Source organism: Pundamilia nyererei, unplaced genomic scaffold (genome assembly GCF_000239375.1).
Source record: "Pundamilia nyererei isolate P.nyererei 1_Seehausen unplaced genomic scaffold, PunNye1.0 scaffold00029, whole genome shotgun sequence".
NCBI classification, from domain to species: Eukaryota; Metazoa; Chordata; class Actinopteri; order Cichliformes; family Cichlidae; genus Pundamilia; species Pundamilia nyererei.
In genome coordinates this window covers 1475155-1492303 of record NW_005187430.1, presented here as the reverse complement: position 1 = coordinate 1492303, position 17149 = coordinate 1475155, and the positions used below count along the sequence as shown (strand labels likewise).

The 17149-nt window shown below is 40.8% G+C and overlaps 1 protein-coding gene across 1 annotated transcript in view; it reads left to right on the top strand.

Annotated features, from left to right (window-relative positions):
* akap6 (A kinase (PRKA) anchor protein 6) overlaps nucleotides 1-17149 on the top strand; it is a 211856-nt gene that overhangs the window by 30213 nt on the left and 164494 nt on the right. The window contains exons 4-10 of the mRNA XM_005728572.1: nucleotides 11630-11739; nucleotides 12236-12377; nucleotides 12599-13246; nucleotides 14055-14411; nucleotides 14829-14969; nucleotides 15066-15206; nucleotides 15306-15566. Of these exons, the coding sequence (XP_005728629.1) occupies nucleotides 11630-11739; nucleotides 12236-12377; nucleotides 12599-13246; nucleotides 14055-14411; nucleotides 14829-14969; nucleotides 15066-15206; nucleotides 15306-15566 (1800 nt within the window). The remainder of the gene's footprint in view (nucleotides 1-11629; nucleotides 11740-12235; nucleotides 12378-12598; nucleotides 13247-14054; nucleotides 14412-14828; nucleotides 14970-15065; nucleotides 15207-15305; nucleotides 15567-17149) is intronic.

The window sequence follows — 17149 nt, the reverse complement described above, 5'->3', positions numbered from 1 at the left end:
AACCAGAAAATCTTCCACGGCACACCTATGTGCCGCAGCACAGTGGTTGGGAAACACTGATCTAAACAACAGCCACCTCATCAATACTGCATACTGCATACATACTCTGACTTCACACTAAAAACACATGAAGCCTTAAACAACCCTCTTAAATACGCAAGAACCAGAAGTTGTATTCTTTCCTTTTCACTTCTGCTTCTGTTTGTCGCCCTCCAGAAAGATAAAGGACACACAGAAGCTCCGCACATCTGACAGCGTGTGTCGAGTCTGTTTGTTTTAAAGATTACATCACTGTCAGTGCTGGGAAATGACTCGGTCAGACCCACAGAGACGACTGTGTGTGTGTGACACAGTTACAAATCTGGCTTTGTTCTGTGGGTAAATGATGTCACTCTGGCTGTATGTCATTTATTAGCTACTAATGAGTCTTGATTTCTCAGCAGAACCATAAACAGCAAATCCTGCTATTGACATTATTTTAGAGTATCTTAGCATCAGGCTGAAAAGCTCTATTTTTGTTCATCTGTTCATCCCAGCATCACAGTGATGTGATGCACCACTGGAGGTCAGCAAAGCCAAGATTTTCAAAGTCTGTCTTTAAAGTGACACTCTGACTATACAACGACTGCAAAAATGTCTGAGAAATACGTGAGGAAAGTCATAAAGAAAGATAAACAATACAAATATTGTAGGTTGTTAGTGTTGCCATTAGTCTTTTGTCCACAGTTTGTTGAGATTTGGCGTATTTGTCAGGAGCCGTGCTGACAAACAGCAAAGACAATAAAGAAGCACGGAGAGATCAAAGCGCCAAACAAAAACAGCTGAGATGTTTCTGTGCAGTCAGAGCTGCAAAGGAAAAACAGCTGCGGCTCCTTCTGTTGTTGTTGATGGTGTGTGCGTTCTGACGCCTCCGTCAGTTCATGTTTGTGTCGGGTCTGAGCTACAGCCTGCAGAAAAGCTCAGCAGCCTGAATCAGTCAGTGAGCAGCAGCTTTTAGTGAATCAAATCAAAACAGTGCAGAGAAACACAGAAAACAAAAACCTTTGACTCTTTTCTATTTATTCTACAATGAATCGCCTTAAACTTTTATCTCCCAACCCCTCAGTTGTTGTTGATTCATTTCATGTTGCAGATGAAGGTAAAAAAAAAAAAGTCAATAAAGAGTAAAATTATTAGCACGGAGACATTGTACCGGACCTTGAAACTTTCAAGTCAATACTTCAGCATAAATTAAAATAAAATTAATATAAAGAAAATCTTTTGTCAAACAATAGCTAAATTTTATTTTGTCATCATCACATACCGCTGATCTCTTCAGGTGGCTGCTTTATAGTTCTAACTGCAGCACTGAAGCAGTAAACAGACGACCACCACTGAACAGGTTTACTGGCTCTCATTCCCTGGTTGTCGGCTCCATCTAGTGGTCATTTGTCTTTATTACAGCAAGAGACAGAGCCAATCACACTGCTGATTCTGACGGCGTTTTAGTAAAATGGTTTTGTTAGGAAAGAAAGAAATGTATAAAATGCTGCTTAACCATACCTGACGTCAGATACGATTGCAGATGGTATCTAACAGTATAATATAATCAGCAATTACAACAATAATTTAAAAAGTCCATACGAGTTTTTCTTTTTTACCTTATTTTTCTCCCTGATTTGTTCTACAGTCACATGTCCATAAATGCTAATGGTCATGGAAACTACTTAGATGACAGGATTAAAGTATCTGGCAAGTTCCATCTAAATGAATAATACAGACATGCACTCATCAGTACTTCCAAAGCTAGTCAATAACATGCTGTATCTGATTTATTTCATTCAGAGATGTAGATCTGTTTTTTAAGAAGAGTGATAGAAATCTTGAATTTGGACACTTGGCAAATAAACTGCTATCTGTGTGTTTAAGTTATTATTAAGGCTTAAAAATTGCCTGCAGATGGTTGTGTCTAATTTCTTTTGAACCCCTAAACTTTGAGTACTGTTTATAAAAGTTTTAAACAGTTTATTTTGTGACGTAGTATTTCAATTAATACCGATGTGCAAAACTCACAAAAAACCTGTTAATTGGTAAGCTTCAGTGGAAATAGTTAGAACCAGGCTATGGTTGACCTTCCTTCCAGCTACGTTACGCTAACTACATCGTGACTCCTGCTTCTTACACAGGCCCAAATTTGCACACGAGAGTAATGTTAATCTTCCTATTTAACTCTTTGAAGTGTAATTCTGAAAAATCTCCAAATCTTACAACACAGCCTGGCCACCCTAGCCTCACTCCAGGTTTGTATTAAGCGGTTCAGCTCGGCTGCTAGCCTGCAAATAATTGCACTTAAGGCTTTATATGCATATGTTATCAGAGATTTTTTCGGTATTTTGAGAATGAGCTCCTGCATTGTATCCCAATACTGAGCATTAGGCTGGAGTTGGTTGAACTTTGACTTAATTGCAGACATGGCGCTGGTGGGTGTCAGGCTCAGCGACAGAGCGGGAGATGGAAGTGGACAGATCGCCAGACTGCTGTTTGAAATTGTATTCATGCCTCTGGTGTTCTGTCTCCTTCTTCATCGTGTCCTCGCTGCTCTTTTCTCACTTTGTTTCTTTCTTTTATTCTCTCCTTCCTTTGCTCTCGCTCTCTGCCCCCCTCCCCTTATCATATTTATAATGCGTTTGCCTGCAGGGCATTTTTCTATAACCTGACCTTGCAACAGAGCGACTGTAGGACACGATTATAGTGATGCAACCACTGTGTGTGTGTGCGTGTGTGTGTGTGTGTTGGTATGCCAGCCTCTTAGCCATTCTTAGCATCATGCTGCAGGCGCTGTGTAACAGCTGCATGGAGAATGTCCTGGACTGCTCTGAGAGGCAGAGGCTGCTGCACAGTACAACATACACACCCAAGAATTCTTCATGTGTGCACATGTTTGATTGTTAGAGACGGTCATCTTTAGGAAACTTTATAATGTCTGGCTTTGCAGACGAAAACTTTCATACAGGTCTTTACAATTTCTTTACATCGTCTTAGAAAAGCATGTTGAAATCTGTTAGTCTCATTTCTTTTCCCGGTCAAACACAGTACTTACATTTGGCACTAACTGTTTCAAATTACACAAATCACATGAATATTTAACGAGCATTGCAACATTTCTACTGTGCAAATTACAGCCAAGTGATTTTAAAAACTGTACCTGCAATATGTGAGGCCTGAATCTGTCAGCAGGGTGTTATGTGTTTTTCTGAGTTGTGCAGACTGCTTCTGTGATCTGGTGACAGGTAGAAGGTGATAGAGTGACAAATTTTGCAGTTATCAGGACCTATGTTTGTTTTTACCGCCTGCTGCTTGTCTCACATTTCCTCTCACTTCTTCGGTGGTTTTGTGTTGTTGTTTCCGTCTCCTGCCGGCGCTAGTAGCAAGGCTCACTTTGTGTGGGGTCTTACATTTGCTGGGGACGTGCTTGTTGTCTCCTTTATTTTTCTTCTCATTGCTTACCTTCTATTAACTCCACAATGCAGACGTGTTCGAGTTATCTTCACTACAGTGTGCAGATAAGGACAGGGCACAATGTGGGGGGAGTCCGATATATTTCTTTGGGACATAATCTTCCTTCAGATACAATGAGGTAATGTTATCTGGTTTGTTTTCATGCACGGAAAGCACCCATGGCCGCTGATTCTTTGTGTACACTGTGTTCTTAATTCATGTTGTTTCACCTACTGTATGGGAGAAAATGTACCTCAAAGCTTGATGAACTATTACCTCTCCCTAACTGCTGTTTTTTTAATGTTGAGTTTGCTGATCATGTCCACATCCTAAATTGATCCTAAGCTTTACTCTACACAGTCTGTGTGACCTGGGATTGGTGGAGAACAGACTCATTAGAAAATAAAAACATGTTGGGAGTTATTTCCGCATTAAACTTTCACTCCTTCTTCAGGAGAAAATACATTTTCTTTGAAAGAACAGCACCCACTTGTTAAAACTGTGTGCACTGTTGTCCAGCTCTGGAACATGATCAGGTTTTGCTACAGCAAATGTGATCTGTGTGTCCCACAGAGTTTCATTTGAACACAGCCCAGAGGCAGCAGAGTCCAGCCTGCTGTCTCCCAGCTGTCGTGGTATTTCTGTCTGCTGATGTCACCGTCACAGCTACGCAAGGAATTTTGGAATCTCTTTTCAACATGCGTGGCTATTAAGGCAAAGGAGAAGAGGGAGTAGGGAACGAAGAAAGGAGGCAGTAGAGGAACTGAGCCGCTCAAACTTAAATGCCATTAGTTCTAACCAAGACCTTTATATTTCCAGAATATCAGTTTAATGAGGGCACATTTAAGATCCCAGTCTTCAGAAATTTATCCTCATGCAAAAAACATAAACTTGAAACTTTCATATCCGAGCTTTTACCACAAGAAAATTACAGCGTGTTGGGTCAAATGACCTCAGCATCTTGGAGTACATTTACTTTTCTGAGACAAGGACCTCTTGACTTCTACCCCAGGAATCATATTTCACGTGGCTGAACTGTGACCCCTGCCTGTCAGTGGCCAGCTTTCATCACATAACATTGCACTTTCAGGTTGGAGTGTGCAGGTAGAAATAATCAGTGGGCCACATAGGTGGTTGGAAGCCTTGAGGTTGGAGCAATAAATTCCAAATGCTGGTTTTCATCCTAAATGATGAAAACATTTCCTCAAGAGGAGGTGGGCTTATACAGGATATTGAGTTATGTATTGCAGGCAGTGTGCTATCCAGGAAGAACAGAGCAAAAACACAGTTTATTTAATGTACCAATGTTTGCTTTTCACATTAAGATCTTAATTGCCTTCATGTTAAATTACCATTGCTGTATCTGGAGGAACCAGTGTGAATGGTTTTTACTAGCTACCTGACACAACACTGCTGTCAAGGCTTAAGTGTAAAGTGACTGAGATTTACTGAAGCATGAGAGTGAATATTAAATTACCAATGAAAGGAGTTCATGTCTGAAACAAATGTTATGCTAAGATGGAAACCACTCAGTTGTTATTTACAGTCACAGGCCTGCGTGCTTAGAAAGTGCTAAGCTAAAAATGAAGGTTTAGTGTGGAGTGAGAGGAGACAGACGAGGATTTAGAGAGTATATAACCAAGAGGTGTGTGTTGGTATCCATGATCATATATGTGTTTGTATCTGTGTGTGTGTGTGAATGGGGTTAGGCCTAAAATAACCTCTGCAACTGTTGTCACCCCTCCTCTCCTCTCACCAACACTCCCACTCAAGAAGCAGGTCAGCACACAAACACACTCACACTACTGGAGTGTCATACGCTCACCATTTCACATATTGGTGCTGCAGTGTGTTTTAGTGCTCTGTGCAGTTATACTGTTTGATTACTCTTGGTGTTTTGGGTGTTCTGGGGGAATACCAAGGAATCAGAAAAAACGACCTGAAAAAAGCCTGTAAGGTAAGGCACGGTGCTAACTGCTTTAAATGTGAATCATTCTTGCCCGAATGATAGCCGTAAACCGAACGCAGTCTTGGCCTGTAATCCTAGTTTTATCTGATGAATTTTGTATTAAGTAAAACTCAAGTATGTCCTTATTGGAAAGCTTCCTGCAGTTGTAATTAACTTTAAATTCTGACATTACAAATAAGCAGCATTTGGAAAATATTTATTTCTGCAGTTTGACAGACACAGGCATGTGCTTATTGACAGATTAGTAAATCGCCAGAATTCCACTCGACAAAAACTGAAGCATTAAGTTCTTGGACTGTTTGTACAACAGAGCCGATCGTGCTGTTTGTCAGGTAATTACACTAAACTGGTCCATAAAGGCACCAACAGCTCAAATGTGATGGAGCGGTCCAGTTCAATGACTTGAGTTGATGGTGATGTCAGACATGGCAGATGCCTGGCAGCGGTCGGTCATTATACCTGTAACTTTAAGCCTGACAAGTATCCATATCAGTGAGTTAGAAATAAATGCGCCCACCATGCAGTGATTATGAAAGGACTGTTAAAAGAGGCTCGAACTGTTATACCAGGCTGTAAACCTACTTTTTAATGCTCTTATGGGAACTGACTCGTATTTGAAGCCAGCCTTAAGTGGCCAGCAGAGGAACCTTTAGTGCTGGCTTTCAGCCCTGTAGCTTGGCTCTTGTCTCTGGGATTAAACCAGAGGTGTCAAACTTAAGGCCCGGGGGCCAAAATTGATCTGCCAGAGATTCCAATCTGGCCCCTGTACATCTTCAGGACAGTGAAGAAGGAAATAGACTTTATTTAGATTTTATTTTCATAAGTAAACAACAATAAATAATAAATAGAAATAAATAAGTAATAGATAGATATAGATAGCTAAACAAATAAATAACAGAAAGTTCCTTGTTCCTTGATTTGTACAGTCACAGTAAGAGAAGAAGGAATAAAGATATTCTGTCAATTTACAAAAATTTCCATGATAAAATGAAAGGACAGTAATTTAAAATGATAAAATTTAAAACACATTTAATTCTTATGATTTAATCCCAAAGCAGCATTTTTTTAAAATCGTGTAGAAAAACTGATATATATTGTTGAAATTGCATTTCTTTTTCTTATATTAAAACATCCCAGAGATTCAATGTGTGGTTAAATTTCCTTATACTGACAGAAAGAAGAAATTCCCTGGACGTGGCCCGCGATGTAAAACGAGTTTGACATCCCTGGATTTTAAGGTTTTAAGGCAACACTACTTTTTGCCACATCTCAGTATAATTATTATATCTTTATCAGTGGTTTTGATAATAAAGTCAGTCAGTTTTTTTTGCCCAAGTTCAAATCTGTGCTCATTGGACAAAAGAATCACAGTAATGTCACGTGTACATCTGCTATTGACTGATGTGCCATTTGGCTCATGTATAAACTTATTACTCAGATACTTAGTTCTGTTACATTTCGTACTTTTTCTTTGCCTCCTTCACAAGACACTCGTGTGAAATGAAGCATTTTTTGCAGAGGACTTTGATTGATGCTCTTTGCCTCCAGCAGAGTTCAAGTTTTTTAAATGTCCAGCAGCAGAGACACCGCTGCAGAGTTCCAGCCTCAGACGAAAAAAAGGCAGAGTTTGGAGTCTTTTTGCAGAAGCTACCACTTTGAAAAAATTACTGTAACAAGTCTTTGTATCGCAGCAGCGGGTCCAGGCCTTCTTTGAAGCGGCTTAATTTGAATACTCCAGGGGGAGAAGGAGCACACGGTATTTGATCTCCAAGGTAAAACATGCTGCGCTGATGGGCTGAAGTGAAGGAGTTGAAGGTTATTAGATCGAATGGGTGCGGATGAGGCCGAGCTGTCGCATGCAGTTTGAACGCGGCCAAACTGAAGCCCTTGATGTCTGCGGTGATGAGGATGAGCAAGGATTAGAGCTGAAGCCCAAGTCGACTTGCTTCAGATTGATTTTAGGCAATTAGAAACCCTGCTGGATGTATGGACTCTGTGATTGACAGGTCATGTCTTGACTCTACGTGACTCGAGTGCATGAAAAACTGTGCAGTGTGTGCGTGTTTCTGTGATCGAATGATTGTCTATTATAGTGATGCAGGAGTTCTTTATAAATAAAGATGTTGAAGTAAATGTATACTTTAAACACACGCAGAAATCCAAAGTTAGCAGGCATACATTAATGTATTACTGTGAATCACACACACTCAAATGAAAGTTTATGTAGGCACTGGCAATGTGTAAACAAGCTGTTCAATGTTAATCACCTGTCAATCCAATGAACAGTGAATCTTTCATCCAGTTCTCTGTGTTGTTTTTACAGAGTTGTGAATCCTTCTGTTTCCTCTGTGTGGAACAATATGTCACATAACATAGATCTAGCCTAGAGCTGGGAAATGTGGCTAACACATATAATTGGAATCAATTTTCTATTTCTGCAAATAGAAAAAGGACATTCAAATTTGATTGAAACGCCATTTTTTGTTTAAGACTTGCCGTGCAAAGCTGTCATATGCATAGTTAAAAAAATACGTCGTCCCGCACAGCTATAAACTGTCAGAAAAACAGAGCGTGGACATATGATTTCATAATTAGTTTCAGCGCAGAGCAGAAAAGCCTGCACACTAATTCAGCTGCTCCTGCTGTTTGTGCTCCTTTAGCTGTCATGACTTTCACCTCTGGGATTACATCTCATCGGCAGATGCAAGCAGACTGAGCTTTTTTCTTCTTCTTATACATATGGGGACAGAATGATTAAATTTCTTTTTTTTTTTAAGTGTTTCCCAAGTGCTGTTAAACAGAGCAAGGTCGGAATTATTAGCTAACTGATGTTAGCAGTTGGTTTTGTATCAGTTTTGCTGGAGAATAGCTTGTAGTAATTGTTGTAGTTTTTCCAAGATAACCCCCAAATATTTAGACTCCTTCCTTATTTTTTAGATGATCGTTTGGGAAAGTGAGTCAAAACTTTTACCACCAGGAGGCAGAGAAAGTTTTAGTGTAGGACCCCCCTGGCAATGAGAAACAAGAAAAGGCTGCAACACTGTATCTATATCAGCAAAAATAAACTTAATGTGCGTCGTGGCAAACATTACGTTTACAGCATCTTAACAATCTATAGTAAAAGCTACTTAGTTAAGTGTCACAAGTCAGTCTGTTACTCTTGAAGAGCCATCTCCGGCACAACAAAGCTAATCAGAAGTTTGTTCTTGTTTACTCTTTGTGAGTGAGTGTGTATCAGAGGGCCACTTTCCCAATGCTTCGTGTTAGCTTTACCCATGCAACTATTTTTAAACACATGAATTCACAATAAGTAGCTTTAACCAGTTTTCCTTTTATTTTCACATTTATGTTTTCATCAAAAATATTATAAAATTTCAGCACATTTCAGAGATCCATCTGTAAACCTAGCCTTAGGCTGAGGGGACACTAGGCAGTTTTCCTAGCTGAGAGTTGTTTGGCTAAAATATCTGATTACATGAGAATGTCTTGCTTAGAAATGCAGATGCATTAAAAAAAGAGAATAAAAAGCCAGATCATGCTGAGACAATGACCAATGGTTTGGAAAAGGCATTTCAGAAAATACAGTTCCTCCTTTAGTCTTCACACAGCTTGTTTGAAAGCTTGAAAACAGAAGGTGCTTGGTCAACTCAGACTATAAAACACTACCTCTATTCAAAATCTTGCATTTTCATATGCAGATTTCTGTTTACAGAGATCATTAAAGGATAGATATTATCATTTATTTATACATTTTTAATGGCAAGAGGTCACAGGACAGAAAAATATAGACTGATGTAGACACGCTGTCATTGTGAATATATCTGCACACCCTTGGCGGGGTCTCATTAGCTGCTAGTACTCTGCCTGGATTCAGGATCTTCTAACAAATGACTTCAGATCCTAGTGGCAGACTCTGTGTTAATTTGGTATGATGGGCCCTCTGCTGAGCGCTGTGATGTGTGTGTATGTGTATTAGCATTTGAAAGCTATGGGTGAATTATTGAAGCCAGTGACATTTTCACCAGTGTTTTAAAGTGACATGACAGCGCTTTGATGACGAAACTTGCTGTGTGTGTGTTAACTAAGGGTTCAAGAACATTGTGTGTGCAGTGAGGGACTGTGGATGTTTTGAGGTTTTACTTGGAGAATTAGTGTACACTGTATTGCCAAGGTTATATGGTGAGTTTTCTGAACATCACCTAGGAGTTTTAAATATATACCATAAGTGCATCTACTATGAGGCTGAGGTGCATCACTGGCAGTTGCCAGTAATTTTATGTCTGCATTAGAAATCAAGAACCTAAGATCAGAAATGAGCATTCAAATGCACAATCAGCCCCACGGCCTAGTTAGTGAAGTTTAGACTTACTGTACTATAAAACTAGTTGGCCAGTAAGATGTTAGATTTTTGTTTTTGTGATCAGTTAGCCCAACAGCAGCTGCTAACTACAGCCTGACTGGTTTCCAGACTCATGCTGGACTTGAATGATACAAATGGACTGAAAGCTGGCTCGTGTGCAGCTCATGTCAGACTAAATCTGACAGACACATGTGGGCCAGAATCCGCTCACATTTGGTCAGCTGGAGCCAGAAAACCGACAAGTTCACTAAAACGTTCAACACCTGCATACTAAACTCTGCAGTCATACAGGCCACATGAAAGTCTCTGTCCTCCGCACTCTGTGTTTGAGCATTCATGTTCACACTGACCACAAGCTGGAATCCTGATGCAGCAGCACTTCACCCCACATACAGTAGATACAGATTTATTTTGGAACACTGCTAAGCAGGTCACACTGTTAGCCAAACTAGCATGAGCCAAGCTGGCAGCGTGTGTGACCTACATTCTCACATGCCGAGCGGTGTCCTAATCCAGGCTGTAGCAGAGCAGGAGGTGTTGTGTTGTTCAGAGAGGTCACCATGGAGCAACACAGTGACTCAGCGGCTTGAGGTGGATGTAAAGTAGCCGCAGTGGGTTCAAAACAAGGTCGCCTGCTTTCTAAAAAGGTCATCTAATTTTAGTGCGCACTAGTTTCCTTTCCGCAAAGCAGTAACAACAGAGTTAGATGGCAAGAAAATATAAAACTTTAATAAAAGTACATAAAACTAATGAGATGGAAATAGTAAAATAATTGTATCTTACCTCAGACACACAGCGAGACGCTGTTCCAGGTGTGTCGGTTCTCTGAAATAAATTCTCTGGCTCCTCAGAAGTTGTCCCAAATCTGCCCACAAGAGCTCAAACTGCCCCACTGACATCCTGACATATGTACGAACGCAGCCGTGACACAGCTTCAAGTCGTGGCTCGAACCGTGAAATTCTCCCTGCTGCTATCGTCTCATAAGAATTAGACGAACCCAAACTCTCCTTTTATTCCTTCTCTTGTTTAGGAATTCATCACTGCTTGATGTTAACTTCATTTTTTCACGGTTTGTTTTTTGACGATACATTTTCAGAACAACACATTTAGTGTATATGAATGTTACACGACAAGTTTGGAGCTGAAAAATATGGAATTTCGTGCCGCTTTTTCACAACGTGCTCAGTGTTTAATGGTCTTAAACAGTGCTTTAATTAGATCATGTTGTTTTTTGTAATTACAATGATTATCCCAATGTAATTCCGAAACACCACCTCTAACTACAAACACGCACATTTTACAAAAACTGAAGAGTTTATGCTTTTGAGGCAGAATTTAGGAAGCACTGCATTGTTGAGATACACAAGTGGGTAATTTGCATGTTCATCACATCACTAAACTTCAGTTATAAAAGTTTGTGACAGCTGATGTTATTTTAGCCCGGAGTCCGTCTGTCTGTCTTTGTGCATCTGAGCGGGTTTACAGCTTCTGAATTTAGTTCACCAATCTCAGTCAACAGCAAGTGTGATATAGAGCCAGTGTTACTCCCCGAAACACGAGTTTTCCATGTTTTTGCACACAAACATGGAACTGGTCCCTCGTGGAACTGACTCATGGTTAAAAGGGGGAATATGACATCCTTACCAGTTCTGCTTTTTCAGCAGTAGTACTCAGCAGATTTTTTTTGTTCTATAGTGCCTCTAGATTTATAGATACTACAGTAACTGGGGTCAGGTATGGCTTGTATATGTGTTTGTATGCTTATTATTTGATCACTTTTCTGATGTTTCATGATTTTTTTCTCTTGTTTGTGTGACTATAGGACATCTGTGAGGACATCTCAGATCATGTGGAGCAGATTCACGCCCTGCTGGAGACGGAGTTCTCCCTGAAACTACTGTCCTACTCTGTTAACATCATTGTTGACATCAGGTTGGTCTCCACAAGATGAGACATCATTTAAATTTCAGCACACAGTGTACAGCATAATTGTAAGAGTTACAATGTAATAACTCTATTATGTAGGTACTGGGTTAAAAAGAGTAGAGTAATGGATATAGCTGTTTTTAACGCCCAGTTGCTCGTTCTGTTCATATATCTAAGACCTACTATTAATTAATAATGGGTGCCCTTTTATTACAACAGCTCACAATCTGCCCACAAATCTAAGCAAAAATCTGAGAAAGATGAAGTGGTGGGAAAGTATTTAATATCTATGTATGTACAGTATACTGTTACTACAAAATGTTACAGTGTAACCCTGAAGAAATGACATTGCATGTTTTGAGTAACGGTCTGAAACATTAATGATGCAAAGCAGAAATGTAAGAATGTTAAAAACAGCTTCTTTCATAGTCATCGGGTTTCATAAGAAATACACAACGATGCACATGAGCTATCGGTAAACGTTGTACCTCTTGTGGTTTAGGACGGTGCAGCTGCTGTGGCACCAGCTGAGAGTCTCGGTTCTGGTCCTGAAAGAACGTCTGCTGCAGAGCCTGCAGGACTCCAACGGAAACTACACCCGGCAGACTGACATCCTGCAGGCCTTCAGCCAGGACCAGCACCAGGTATCAGACACACAGATGAACAAATCTCGTGTTTTAGACGCTCTTTTATTTTTAAATCAAGTATTTCTCAGCTCCAAAAGTTGCCTCTATCAGTGAGGTCTCAGTGAATTCAATCAAACAGACTGACTGTGTTTGGAATCACACTGAGAAGAAATAAATACATTTGTTAAATTTCACAGTGATAGTGTCTGATACATTAAAGTGGTTATTTCTTCATCTAGACCCGCCTGGACGCTCTGACAGAGGTAGACGATTGTGGTCAGCTGACTATCCGCTGCAGCCAAGACTACTTCTCTCTGGACTGTGGTATCACTGCCTTTGAGTTAAGTGACTACAGTCCCAGTGATGAACCCGAGGTCCGGGTAGCAGAGTCTAATAGTGAGGAAACCCTAAAGGAAATCAACCAAACCCAAGACCCAAACCAGGAACCAAGATCTGAGGAAAGTGGAGATCCCCATCTGTCAAACCACAAAATCCATAACAGTTTACCGGAACTCTCTTCTCCCAGTGACTCAACAAACCATAACCCTTCTTCATCTATTTTGCCCACAATGCAATGTGGCATGCCTAACCACAATGAAAGTGCGAAGCGCCCCCTGCAGGGTGAGTTCCACAGCACCGAAGTATCACCCACACAACCATCACTTCCCAAGAGAGCTGCTATGTTCCTAGATGGAGCATCCAGGGCGGAGGACTCAGTGGGAGGTTCGGAGAAGGTTAGCCCAGTCTCAGGGATCCAGTTCCAGTCTGAGCTGAGCCGAAGCACCCCGTCTCTCATCTCTGCCTCTCCTCCAGACCGCTCCAAGTTCTGGTTGGAACTGGACTCAGTTTATCCGGAAAATGTTTCACAGTCCTGCGAGAGCCTGCAGGTTTGTCCTCCTTTGTCCTTTGCTTTTTCACTTCAGTAACAACATTTATAAATGAAATGAACATAAATCCAGAACTGCAACAGAGACATTTTTACCTATTATGAAAACTACATGTACTGAAGATTTGCCAAAGAAAACCATTTGTTCAATTTCTGAAAAATAAAAACAAAACAGTAAAAACTTCAGGCAGGACGCTTAACTTTCGTAAGAAAATATTGCACCAACAAGCAGTAAATAGTTAATGTAACTAATCTTTACACAGATACAGCTGGATATAGATTTAAGGAAAACACAACTAATTTAAAACTTTCACAATTCACAAGGATATATTTGAAGTAATACTGGCTAATAGCAGAACATAAAGACCATATATTTTAATAGCTCAGGAGACGTGTTTGTTTCTTGGGGAACATTGAGAATGTCACAAATATAGTATACCTGCAGCAAAATACAAGACCCCACCGCCTACACAGCAGTAGGCATCCTTGTTTGCTGCCTCAGCGGTAAACTGTAGAATGTAAGTGAGTTGCAGTGAGTTGATGATGGCTGCATCCACAGATGGGTCTTGTAATAAAACAATGGACTCCAGCTGGCGTCACGACTATCGCCGTGACACAGAGGTAGCCTCATAACCTGAAGAGACAGAAGGATCTCTTGTTAAACCCACACATTCTTCTGTTTTGTCTTGCATTTCTTCCTATTGAGACAGAGATGGCTTTTTATTGATGTTAATTCTCTTCCACTATATGTACCCAGTGAACATAAAGAGCTTCAGAAACGTCATCATTAACTCAAATTTCCATTACAGGTGATGAATGGGTGCAACATACGTAGAAAAAATGCAAGCTCCAGATACGGAGGACACTCAGGTGGGAGTGCACAGAGGCTTCTGCCTGACCAGAGGAGCTCATCTGGGGCCAGACCAACCGCTGACGCCCCCCTGCCTTTGCAGGACCTGAAGTCTCAGAATGAAACATCAAATCAAATGGAGAGGATGCAGAAGGAGACACATACACATAGTGAGGGGGACTCTGATTCCTCCTTGCCTTCTCCCATGAGGGAGCAAGCTCTCTCTTCAGACTTGGAAGCATCAGGAGAGGAGTCGGACCCCCGACCGCCTCGTAGCAAGGCGGCGGTCTGGATTGTAAAGCGCCAGGGTCAGAGGGTGAGAGATTATTTCCTTTGTTTAGGAGAAAAGTTTGTGTTTTGTTCAGAGAGAGAAGGACAGAGGCATATTACAGAGCGTTTGTGTGTGTGGTAGCATTTTTCTCAGATTAATTGGAATTATTTGCCATCTGAAGTCAGTCTAAATCGACATCTATTCGTTCTCATTTCTTTCATTTTGATTAATTTATCATGTTTTAAAGTAGTGGAAACTTTTGTAGTTGATGTCTTCTCAAATCACAAGCATGCAGTACTATACTAATCACAATTTACCTGCAAGTATTCAGTTTAAATAAGAGCTGAGATCAGGAACTATGTGGTCAAAAACAGAAGACGAGGTTAGCAAGTACAGAAGTTTGACAATTGCACGTACTCAATGTTCCACTGTATGTTTATTTCCTACTTTCTTGTCTGATAGGGTCCCCAAGTCTCATCCAAAGGCAGCCCAGACAGGGAGCACTGGTATGGGTCAGAAGAGTTCCTGGCTCTCCCTGCTCAGCTCCGCAAAACAGAAATGCTTGCTATGAAACTAGAAAGTCTGACTCAGACCGTCCCCTTGGTTAGTTAACAACTAGGATCCTGAATACTGTGTCTGACTGTCCATCATTGTAATCTAAACTGCAACCACTATTGCTCTTTTTACATCTAACTGCAGAGGCCAGGTGGCTCTACCCAGGATGTGGATGATTGGGATTTGACTGAGCTCAACCCGGACTGGGATGTAGGAGAGAGCGGGGACAATGTGAGCAGTGTAGTGGATAGTGGGGAAGACATTCCTTCTCCTCTGCCATCGCTGGTATGAAAATAGTTTCTTTGTGTGTTTTAACTCCAAAAAAAAAACTTGTTGAAGCTGAACGAATGTTCCAATAATGTCGACTTGTGCATCCTCCTGCAGGTTACTCGCAGGCGAAACCTGCTTGGCCGCTTTAGCCCCAGTTCCTCGAGCGATGTTGCACCCTCCCTGGATGAAAGCATCGAGTCGGGCCCGTTAAGTGACCTGCAGTCTGAAGAGGATGAGGGGCGAAGGTCAGCAGAGCATCAGCCTCCGCTGACCCTGCCCCCGTTGAGAGGGCGTGAATGCGCGTCTCTGGTGCAGCAGCTGCTGGAGGACATTCACAGTCACGACAAAGACCCTGATATCTGGAAGAAGATTGAGGTATTCCTATCTAGTCTTCACGTTGTCTGTCTGTGTTCAGGCTTTGATACATATGTAGCTCATTCCCTCTACTGTCATTTACAAGTTTGGGGGCATTTCTCATCCCATGAAAATGAGCTTTCCTAGAAGCTTCATTTCGTTTTTGTTCTACTGCAAACATCCAGCTTCACACTGAGCCCCAGCTTGGTATTTTTTACCTTCCTAAGTATCCTCTGATGCTCAATCCAATACATTTTTACACCTCTGACTGTATTAAAACAGTAATATTCCTTATTAAAAATTACTACCTGTAATTACTTTTAAGTCTGGGGTGGTAATTTATGCCAGCACAGTTACGTTGCAGTGGAATTTCTCCTGCTACTTAAGGAGAAATCCTTCTTTGTCTTCATTTTTGATGATGACGCCATTGCAGTTTTCTATTTTTCCGAATATACTGTAAGCAAAACAACAACTCTTAGGAATGTTGACTGATTTCTGTTTGAGATATTTTGCTCTATGATTGTGTGGGCGGTTTACTCTTTAACATTTCGTCATCATCGCGATTATTGGAGCAAAGTATTCTGACTTATTAACCAGTCCACACAGACAATGTTTTAACCTCCATCACTGAACGTACAGAGACTCGCCCACACATGACTTTAAGTGTAGTCTATTTTCTTCCAGTAATACTTGTACAACTGTATTTTTTGGACCATAAGGCGCACTGGATTATAAGGTGCATTAAGTGAAACAAAGCAGTCAGATAAGTCAAACTTTACTCAACTCATTCTTCTTGCTTCCTCCACTTTCGTACCATTGATTCATTAATGTTGAATCCTCTCGCAGCTGCTCTGTTCCCATGTTGTTGCAGTATATTAATGACTAACCTGGTATTGTGGATGGATTATTTCAGTTGTTCTCCTGACTGAAGTTTGGTCCGTTTACAGCATCCTGCCATGCGATTACATTTGTCCCTAACCATCGGGAACCCAACTTTTATTGAGTGGAAAAAAAGTTAGCTTCACTGTTTATGTTATGCTAACATAGCTTTGTCTCTAGCGATCATGTAGCACATCATTATATACCAGCTAGTCCAATTTCAGTAACCCTACAAACGTCACTGCTGTTTAGTTTTCAGTCTTCTTTATGTTGGAAGTGACAGCAGAGCATATACGTTTTAGTTTTTTCAAAAATCTCTCAGTCAGAACATGCTATATCATGTTTAGGTGGAAACTAGCGAGCTAACTTCCTGCTAACTTCTAACTCCGTTAAATTTAATAAATTCTGTTTTCATGGATGCCTGGATGTTAAACTCAATTGTTACACCTGGTAAAGCACCAACGCTGATCATTTTATTAAAGGTGAAAGAATTTAGACAGTTTTTAACTCTCAGTGATGCCGCAGTGTTCGTTTGACTTTGGGACCTGAAGGAGACTACAGTAGCTGTAATGCTTCGACAATCCATCAACCATTGCGGCTTCGTAGCATATCAAAGTTGTACTAAAACATTTTTTGACAGACTTTTGAGCGCCGTGTACCACATAAAATCGGTTCGAGGTCAGTAAGCCCAGCAGAATTCATACATAAGGCGCACCGGATTATAA